The following is an 11,028-nucleotide window of genomic DNA, read 5'->3' as shown; positions in this document are numbered from 1 at the left end:
ATAATGATGGGAAAAAAACAGGTTCTTGGCTCAAAATAATAATTTGCTACGAGTTATCAAGTCATGAGATGCATCTCTCCACCGTCGCTATGATAGACATTAGGCATTTGCCCACAATCCACAATGCGTCCACCAAGGCCATCACTGCTACGGCACATCAAAATCCAGAGTCTAACGAAGCATCCCAGATGACAATAAATTCTCCTTCACGGCCACGTTCCTTCTGAAGACTCCATTACGTGTTGACACTCAGGAGGGACAGAAAGGAGACATCACTACTTCCGAACTGTTCTCTTCTAAGAAGTGGGAACGCAAATGGACATTCCCATGGGAAGGAGGCTGGGAACGTCAGAGCAGAGAGGGGAGTCTCCCGGGACAAACACTGTGGATGTGCCGAGAACAAAGAGTTGGGTTGGTTTAGAGAGAGGGCAGAGGAATCGAGAGCCAAAATAAATCGGTGAGCCGTTGAACAGACAGCGGGCCGTCAAGGATGTTCCGATGTTGAAGTACGGATAGCGACACGCTATGGAGCAAGTGCTCAGTTGCTAGCTTAGCCACATTTTAGAGTTTGACACAGTATAAAACGCACATGCCATTTAATGTTGATCGCATAATTAGTCTTGGTAGGGCTTTTAAAACATATATTTGGCATTATCTTACAAGCATTCCTGTATCACTAGGTCAGGATATCAGAGTTCCGGTTTCCAAATAGTTTAGCTCCACATCAGCAGAACCCAATCTTTTGTGACACAGTAATCATGTTCATCTCAGCGTGTGAAACTCCAAAACTTCAGAGAGAGATAGTGTATGTGTATGTGTGTGTGTGTGTGTGTGTGTGTGTGTGTGTGTGTGTGTGTGTGTGTGTGTGTGTGTGTGTGTGAGAGAGAGAGAGAGAGAGAGAGAGAAACTGCCTGAGAAGAGCCATTCGCCCACATGGCTTTGATAAGGAGGCCCTTGAGTTGCGGGCTCAGGACTGGCAAACCACATCACACCAGCGAACCCAACAGCCCAGCAAAAACTCCAGCATCCGTGGCAGCCCGGAGGAAGACTCACAGATTGGACATGACAGTGATGAGGAGCACATGAGCTCAAACATGACAGATATACCACAACACAAATCATGCTCTAACTCACTCCGCACAGACACAAAGCATCAATCCACAGGATTTTTTGTGTACAGTAATTTGGTATTTGCATAGTCCCAAACATGGGTATAATTTCCTATTTCCTATACAGCCTCAGACAAAAACAAAAAAAAAAGAATTCCGAGCGAAATGAACACTGTCTCTGTTCATCTCATGTTGTGTGAAATGAGCAAATATTGTCCACTGTTGTCCATTGGCTAGTGTATGCGGTGCTGGTGGGTGACCTAGTGGACATTGAACCTTGCTCCCAATAAGGGGCCTCCTGTTTTCAGCCCCACGATCCCCAGGGGCCTCCCGGGAGCCCCAGGGAGAGAGTGCGTAGAGGTGTGGGTGTGAGGGGGGGGGGGGGGGGGGGGAGGTCGATCTGCCCTTGCACGAGCCTAGGGGGGTCAGAGAGGTTGCCTGCCGACAGCCTCCGCCCCGCTCCCTGATTGGCGCATGCTGCCGAGAGCCGAGTTAATGATCAATGAAGGCGAAATTTACAGGACCGGTTTGATTACATGATTATAGCAGGCAATAAAGGTGTTTCTTGTTGAGTGTATGTGTAAGTTATAATGCACACGTGGGTCATTATACGCACGTGTATGTGTGTATGTTCTTATGATGGTATGTCAGTGTGTGTGAGACACCTTTGGGAATGTTTGTTAGGAATGTTTGTGGCAGCACTCTTTTGTTTATCTAAAAAGATGACCCTTTAAACCCACCCATATGGAACCGTAGGCCCAACTCATTGGCTGGGGCGTATATCTTAGCCCTCCCCCCTCCCCCCCTGACGAATTGGCATGTTGCTCACTCACACGTTTAATGGCTTTGCTGTCAAACATCTGTGCTTTTTTGATGAGTCTGGGAAGCCGTACCCTCTCCAAGAGGGCATCACTCACTCACTGGTGACATGAATGGTTCAGCGGGGGCTTGTGTGCATTTGCCCTCCGTTAATGCTATTACCTCCCAATTAAATAATCATTGATTAGCGCCTGTTAGCGTCTACTAAAGCACTTCTTATGTTAATGTTGTGCTAGTGGGCCCGTAGTCAGCGGAAACGCAGACACACGTGTGCTTTGTTAGATAGAGGGAGGCAAAGCTCTGATGAATGCTTTACACAAGAGCCTTCTAAACGTGAAGCATCGACACATTCACAGTAGCCATGTGTATGTGTATGCATGCATGTCAGTGGACCACCAATGAGTGTGTGTGCATGTATGTGTGTTTATGTGTTTGTGTGTGTGTGTGTGTGTGTGTGTGTGTGTGCATGTCTGGAGGGTCTTGTCAAACATAGTCAGGGGTAGGAAAGCACACCACCCTTTACCACTTATTTTTGAATGAATTTCAGATCTTATTTATATGATTTATTTATCTATTTTATGCAGAGATCATGATGAGGGGGAAAAAAATCTCCCTAATTAACAGGCGCCTCTGCCATAGGAGGGGCAATTCAGTAGCAGTGAAAGTGTGTGTGTGTCTCTGTGTGTGTATGTATGTGTGTGTGTGTGTGTGTGTGTGTGTGTGTGTGTGTGTGTGTGTGTGTGTGTGTGTGCGCACACAGGGTCGTCTGGTCTGATCACTAGTCAAATGAACAATGTATTCCACAGGACCGCAGGGTCTGGCGTCAAGCTCACACACGGCTCCTCAGCACACTGAGGCTGTTTCATGTGGGGAAAAAAATGGATAATTAGTCCCTCAGTGGCTAAATGCTGGGCTGGAGAGATGAGAGACGTTTTAGCACACGTCTCCACACAACAGGGCACCCAGCCCCATTGAGCAGCTAGCATTGATGCTAACACCTGCATCTTGTATTGTTAGTTAGAGAGACACGACTGAGGTAGAAGACACATAATTTTTGTTTGGTTCTGAAAGGTAAAAAAAGAAAGGTAAAAGGCTTAATTTGATTTGTTTTTGTCACCTTTGGATTAAATTCACGATGTGAGTTAGCCTATGAAGGAGGGAGGTGGGATGCAGTCAGCAATGAGAGATCAAACCATTGTCATCGACCATCTTTTTTTCCCTCCCTCTCTCAGCCTTTCATTTTTTTTCAAACAGAGCCTCATAATAATTAGCAATTAAAATGGCTACTTTTTCTGCAACATTTTTCTCTAATTAGCCAGAAAAAACACAGGGATTTGAAAAAAAAAAATCTCTGTAGTTTTCGTGTCTCTCCCATCCCTCTGGACCCCACCCCTAACACCCTCCACCCCACCCCCCCACCCCCCGCCCTCCACCTCCTCTTTCCCAGTTCCCACCCCATAGCCTGAGCAACCATGGTAACATCTCAGAGGCACGTTAGCATCATTGCGCCTATTTAACCTGGTCAATCTGACCATCAAAACATATATCAGCACCTACCCATGACTAAACTTCATCCCGAAGGAAATTTGACTGTCACAACAGCACATGTAAACAAACACAAACATAAAAGTAAAATAAGTTTAAGAAAAAATAATCATCCATAAAAATAAAAGTCCACATGTCTATCCAAGTACATCATAAATGTAGACTGTATGGGAATGCCAGACTGAGTGTTCCTTAGTTTCACTCTCTCTCATTCATATTCTGCTGTTGCCGTGCAGGGACCACAGAGCTGTCCGCAAATCCCTGTGCTCTCAAGACTTGCACACAGGGGTCATCACTGTAAATAAGTGCCCTTTATTTATGTGTGTCAGCATGTACTAAACTAAACTCTCAAAACATGCTTTTCTAATTGGTCTCCACCACCCACCACCTACACATCTATTCACATACATATTCAGGAACATGCTCATACACACACACACACACACACACACACACACACACACACACACACACACACACACACACACACCTCCCAACCATATTTATCCTCTCTTGTTATTGCACACACATGCACACACACACACACACACACACACTCATGCACACACACACAAACACACACATACACACTCCTCCTACTCTACTCTGCTTATCCTTCTAGAGTCACTGAGGGGTCAGACACCAGACCCCCAACCCACACACACACACACTCACTGCCAAAGCCACTGCCTCGCTACCTTACTGCCTGCTCCAGCCCTCATTAGAATCTCTCAGCTCCTCTAGCTCTTTCTCTCTCCCTCCCTCTCTCCCTCCCTCCCTCCCTCCCTCACTCTCTCTCTATCTCCCTTTTTCTCTCTTTCTCTGTGGTCGCAGGGCAGGTTGCTCATGTGTGTGCTTGTTTCTGTCCATGCACGTGTGTGTCTGTCTGTCTGTGTGTGTGTGTGTGTGTGTGTGTTCGGGGGCAGAGAGTCAGTGGAGTGTGCCAGCTGGTTCATTAGCGTTGGCGGGGAGGGTTAGGGAGGGTTAGGGAGTCCTTTTCAGAATCGTTTGGAGGTGTCAGGCTGCCACAGGGACCTCGTCACTTTCCATTAGCGCAGCACAGCGCTGCACACACACACACACACACACCGTCCCCGGCCTTGCCCAACCTAGGGTCAAAGAGATTAATAAAAGATCACACACACACACACAAACACACTCACACAGAGGCGATCTTCACCTGATTAAACACACACACACACACACACACACACACACACACACACACACACACACACACACACACACACACACTCACACACACACACACTCACACAGAGGCGATCTTCACCTGATTAAACACACACACACACACACACACACAAACACACTCACACAGATGGACGCACCACACTAGGGATTCATTAGTTGGCCATGTATCACTATCACACACACCGATTGTAGCCTGAATGGACATTTATTTATATATGAAGTAAAAAAAAAAGAAATGTGAGCATAACCGCTGAGATTTGAGGGCTCCAAATGTACAAAGAAAAAACAAATGAAAATGCACACATTGTGTGCAGTGTACAAGGAAACACAAATGGAAACGCACACATTGTGTCAGATGTGTTTTGTTTTGATGTGTTTCTCGTGGTGCTCTGTAAAGTGCGTTTGGTTGCGGAGTGTTAAGCACCTCTCTCAGGTGCACTATGTGCTGTCCTGTGCAGGGGCAGGGGCAGGGCCTCACCGCCCCAGAACCTGCATAATTCATATGCCCAGGGTAGAATGTCTCTGTAGAGTAGCCGTAATCCCGCTCCCCACCACCATACCAATCCAGCCCGCCCCCCATCTCACACACATTCAATTCCACATCCGTTCATACAAACATACACTCACCCACACACCCCTACCTACATATACACACAGAAAAATCTAATACCTCTCTCTCAGTCTTCGCATCCTTTCTAGTTCATACTATACACCACTTTGCCGGACATCTAAAAGTCTTTAAACACAGAGATGTCTATTTTTATTTTACTTTATGTTACATATGCACATGCACAGGTTGAGCCTGTGCCCAGCCTATTACCAACCAATCGATATTACTGTGTGTACAACTGTTTATGTGTGTGATGGACTAATGTGTTACCGTTGAGCCATGAAGAACCAGAAAAATTCACAATTTTGGAACTCGTACCTCATTTGTTCACCTTTGACTTCAGTTGATCAACCTCTATGTCTCTCCCTCTCTCTCTCCCTCTCTCTCTCTCTCTCTCCCTCCTGCAGACGTGAAAAACCTGGAGAACTTCCACCTGGTTGAGAGCGTCCAGGAGCAGGTGAACGCAGCGTTGCTGGACTACGTCATGTGCAACTACCCGCAGCAGACGGACAAGTTCGGTCAGCTGCTGCTACGGCTGCCCGAGATCCGGGCCATCAGCATGCAGGCCGAGGAGTACCTCTACTACAAGCACCTGAACGGCGACGTGCCCTGCAACAACCTGCTCATCGAGATGCTCCACGCCAAGCGCGCCTGAGACCGGGGAGAGAGGAGAGGCAGACAGACTCTTAAAAGAGACAGACAGACAGACAGACAGACAGACAGACAGACAGACAGACAGGTAGACAGGTGGACTTTGGAGAGGGAGAGCGACAAAAAGAGACTCGCCACAGAAGCTGAGGCCACTCAGAGCAATGACTTAACTTGACACGGCCATCACCCTCATCGCTTCCATCACAGAAGGGAAGGTCAAACGCCTGAGCTGACATGAATGGGAGCCGTGCGGGAGAGTTGTAAAAAGGGCCGACCAGGCGACTGTGTGCACATCCCTTCCTCCAGCCGGGTGCCATAGACGACAGCGTTCACTAAAAGTCAACACATTCGACACACATGTACAGATGCTGGCGCCGATCCCATGGCCTCTCCATTCTTCGCTTCTCACAATGTGCACCACGTGCTGCCACTTAGAGTTGCGTTGGGTCACAGTGAAACATTTGCTGTGTCTTCAGCAACAGTGACGAACAAGCACCCCCCAAACACATACAAAGTGGGTCAGCAACAACAAAAAAAAAAAACTAAAGTAGGTGGTAACGGTGAATGTCAAAGGCACTCGCAAATTCAAATGTGTTGGAAAAGTTTTCACAGTTGACATATTTGACTGGAAGAAAAAAGAAAGACATTCGTGTGAAGGAAAAACTGATCAAAACACCCACGAACAAAAAACTACAGTACAGACATAATAACTCAGAGAGCTCAGTGCACTTCAACCCAGTAACCCAGTCTGAGGCTGTGTGTGCTAACAAATACAGCAGTGCAGAGAGAGACATTGAGAGACAGACCGGCCTGTCTCTCCATCTCGGAAAGGCTACGTGTTCAAGTCATCCACAGAGGACTCTCACCCAAAACTCTTTAGTTCAGGAGATTGGTACTTTCGTTGGTTGATGTTGATTTAAAAAAAAAAAAAAAAAGCCTCTTCCACGCTGTCTTGTCTGTTTTAAGGCACTCGGGGCATTTGGACTTCCGACCACAGACTCTGAGAGATGAACTCTAAAGTGGTGGAGTTTGTACTCACCACCTCACCTGCAACACTTTTATTGCCATCCCCTCAGCAACTTGGACAACATGGATCAAAGCAACAAAGAGCGAGACATAAATATGTACATATTGACACAAACTTTTAAAAAAAAGAACACTACAGATAAAAAAAAAACTGCATCTCTTTTAAACCAACAGTAAATTTCTTCTCCATGGTAATTGTGAGGAGCCTCTTTAACCCCTCTGTCCAGTGTCACAATTTTGTTTTAAGTGCTTACCTCATACAGTATAATGTTGATGGGAGAAACTGAATTCTGTCATTTTGACAATTGGTTCATGCAGATCTGTCGGCCTGTGCATTTCCAGTTACTTTCTCAGTGAAGAGTCCCAAGTATTGGAAAGAACCGTGGCTTTTTTTCTGTTCCCATAATGCAACTGATTTTAATAAGTGAGAGAATGAGGCCTGACAGAGGTGAAGAACTACTGTCTCTGCCAACACAAGACCAAAGCCTAGAACCACCACCACAGACAGACCACTCATCCTTAACTATCAGTATTATACATTTTTGTGATGTCACAGTTATGTGAGTCTTGCCTTACTTCATTATCATGCTAGCTAACCGTGCAGATGTGAACTGAAATGTGTACAAATATATAAATATATATATATATAAAGTATTAATGTTGTAAAATTAAAAAAAGAAACATGGAAAAATGACAAACATGGATACACAATGTGTTTACATTTATGTGGTCACAAGAGAAAGAACTGTGATAAAGACTAAATTGCAAAGCAATGATTTCCTGAAAGAATAGAAGAGAAACCAGAAAAAAAACAACAGTTCCTCTGGATTGCTTTTGTTGGTGTGTACAGTTATTTCATTCTATTTTTCTCTCTTTTTTTGGTGCAGTACTTAATGATGTCGTGAGACACTAAAATCAGAAAGAAATCTCACTTAAATCCAAGTTTCTAACGTTCTGTTTCATTGCTCATTTGATCATTTGCCTTGTGTGAGGGTTTCCATTTTTTTCTTTGTGTATGACATGTCATTTTTGTAGAGCTGTTTTTCTTTATGTTCTACGTTTTTAATATATGTCCCTGGTTGAGCTTTAAAATTTGGAGATAATTTATTGTGTCTTGGTTTTCATTCTTGTGTTGGGTTGGAGCACAGGATATGGTAGCCAAATATACTGTTTACTGTGGCATGTTTTAACAAAAAAAAGAAAAAGAAGAGAAAAAAAGTCAAAAGATGTCGCTCAGAGATGTTCAGAAACACACATAAAATCATTGAAACTACCACAATCCTCTGTTAAATACTGTATCTTATTTGACTTCACATGAGAACCTGTATGAAAAAAACAAAACAACAGAATAATTGTATTTAAGTTAATATGTGCAACTTGTTGCATTGCATTTTTGCTAGCACTGAATTTGAAACAGCTTGACTTTGAAACATGTTTGTTCTACAGTATACCAAAGACAACATCTGTCTCCTGAGTCATGGTTTTGAGTCCTGCATTATAAACAATGAGCTGCAGTGTCGAGCACTGATCTCTTTTCAAGGTTGGCATTCCTTGTTGTCACTTCTTTTATGGAATGTTGAGGTAGTCTTACTAAATTTTATTAAGTGTCACAGTATTTAGAAAAATATGTCTGAGCCATGGTGACACACACCTTGCACATACAAACACAAAACATGCTGAATCCTTACATTTTCAATTGCATTTATTTGATAATTATTTTTATCATATCAAAATGTCTGGCAGCAAAACAAACCCTACAAAATTACAGAATTATATTAATGCTGGTCTTCATCAATTGAGAAATGTTCACAAACATATTTTGTAAATATTGATCGTATAGTTCTTTTTTAAATTTGACATGTGATGTCCCTGAGCCCTCTAAGAAAGCTTCAAATTTAGCTGACTGGTTTGTATGTTTAGTGACTTCCATGTTTGTTTCTTCTGTCTTGTATGTGTTCAGACAATCTTTAAAGCATCAGCCCTATTACCTGTGTCTTTTCTGAGTTGCCACTGCCTTTGATGTCAGTACACACACACACACACACACACACACACACACACACACAGTTTCCAACCTGCATCCCTCTCTCTGTCTCTCTCTTACACATGTACACACACACACACTCACACACAGATTCACATTTTCAGCAGTCTCCACAACACAACTAGATGGATGTCAGTCCCTCCTGCTGATTCCTCTGGCGGGAAGCTCTTACCGTGGAGCTGATGGATTTCCCCTCTCCCCTCTTATTTAAATAAATCATTATATGACTGATCTCTCACTTCTCTGTGTATCTGATTCAACTGAAGGAAGATATACACACACTGCATATCTACTTTTACTTGTCACTTATACTTAAGCTTATTAGAAAGATTGACATGGCAAATACATAGTTAAATAACATTTTGTGTAAATATAATATAGGCGTGAGTTTGTAATAAACATACATGTTGGTCATCACATATTAAATTATAAATGCCGAAAGAACAAAAAAGTGGGCATAAAATCCACAAAGTCCACATGATTCTTTCTAAGTACATTTATGTCAGAAGAAGATAATACAAATATATTAACAGTGTTCAGAGTATTCATAAAGATACCATTTCTAAAATAAAATAAAGGCCTACGTAAAAATTAGCTTTGGCTTGGAACATTTACACTATGTAAACACAAACATCTGTAATTATAACATACACAGGAAACCCTTAGTGTCCCATCAGACGAGGCCACCTGACTGTGTCGCTGCGCGTGGAAGATCAGGCTTGTGGTGTGTCTCCATCGGAACATGCTGGCAGTGCCCATCCACAGCAGCCCCCGCTGGCTGGCAGGGAGACAGGCTACTCTGCTGGGGGACACAGATGAACAGGATGAACACTCAGTCATTACGCTACATGACTTTCAATATAATGTAATATTATACAATACAATGCAATACAATACATGATAATGATAATAATAATCAGTAATCAATAATAATCAGAATGACGGCCCTATTTGGGCACAGAATACAGAAGAGCACGAGGTAATGTTAAATGTAATATAAAGTGTTCATTCAAGTGCTGCCTGCTCTTGATATGATAAGAGAAAAATAAAATACAAAAAAGAAGCGAATAAAGAGTCAGATCTACACATCATATAAATGACTTCTTTTTTAATAATGAAACTGCATAAGAGGCCAAGCCTGTAAAATTCATTGTAGGAAATCTGTCTGATTTGATGGAAATGAGATGTAGAACTCGTGTCTCCTAATAGTGTCAAATGCAATATATTCCTGACGGAAACCTTTGTGCATAACTTTCAACATACCAAATTATATATGTAACTGAAAATATATGTGGTGGGATGAAAGCATAGGTATACATTGCATGATTAAAGTAATAAAGACAGTAATTCTAACCCAACCAATTTGTGAATCTTTCATTAAAAGTTCATTTGGATCTCCCTGCATGGTGTTCTTCATACGCTGTTCTTCACAGACAACACAAGGCTAAATGTGTGTGAGGGTGAATACGTGAGGGCCAATATCTCTGTCTATGTGTGTGTGTGTGTGTGTGTGTGTGTGTGTGTGTGTGTGTGTGTGTGTGTATGTGGGGCATGTACAAAACACACGAGGATTGTCCAAAAGAGACCAACCATCAAGTAATTCTGCGATGTGGACAGGCACTTCATTCACACACTCTCATTGAAACCACTTTTATTACTCTCGTGGTAACATCACAAGCACTTGCGTGTGTCAGACCGTTAGATTGTCCAGCACCTGCCGACCAAACCCCTGCTCCACGCCGATCCCACACCACGCTTCATCCGCACCATTGCTCACTGGCCTTCGCCCAAAAAAACTTTTCTTTTGATTCAGTAAATTATTGAAATGTTTGTTGAATTAATAGGTGCATATTAAATAGGATGAGTGATTGTTATGCAAAACCCAACCTCAGCAATGCAAAGCTAATACAGGCCCTTTTTAAATGTAGTGGACCTGAAGGTCATAGTCCTTTTCATTTGAAATGCATGTATTAAACATAAGTCCGTACAAAGCAATACCTCACAGCATTAAT

The 11,028-nt window shown here is 43.2% G+C and overlaps 1 protein-coding gene across 1 annotated transcript in view; it reads left to right on the top strand.

The window, feature by feature from the left end:
* nr5a2 (nuclear receptor subfamily 5, group A, member 2) overlaps positions 1 to 9,163 on the top strand; it is a 62,057-nt gene extending 52,894 nt beyond the window's left edge. Inside the window, exon 7 of the mRNA XM_076278893.1 lies at positions 5,703 to 9,163. Coding sequence (XP_076135008.1) covers positions 5,703 to 5,950 — 248 coding nt within the window. The 3' untranslated portion in view covers positions 5,951 to 9,163. The remainder of the gene's footprint in view (positions 1 to 5,702) is intronic.
* The last annotated feature ends 1,865 nt before the right edge of the window (positions 9,164 to 11,028 follow it).

This window comes from Alosa pseudoharengus, unplaced genomic scaffold (assembly GCF_046254945.1).
Source record: "Alosa pseudoharengus isolate Yale_2024_CS ecotype anadromous, Long Island Sound unplaced genomic scaffold, YU_APseudo_1.1 YU_APseudo_1.1_scf_11, whole genome shotgun sequence".
In the NCBI taxonomy this organism is placed as follows: Eukaryota; Metazoa; Chordata; class Actinopteri; order Clupeiformes; family Clupeidae; genus Alosa; species Alosa pseudoharengus.
Note: the sequence above shows the minus strand (reverse complement) of the source record. Positions and strands in the feature narration are given on the sequence as shown.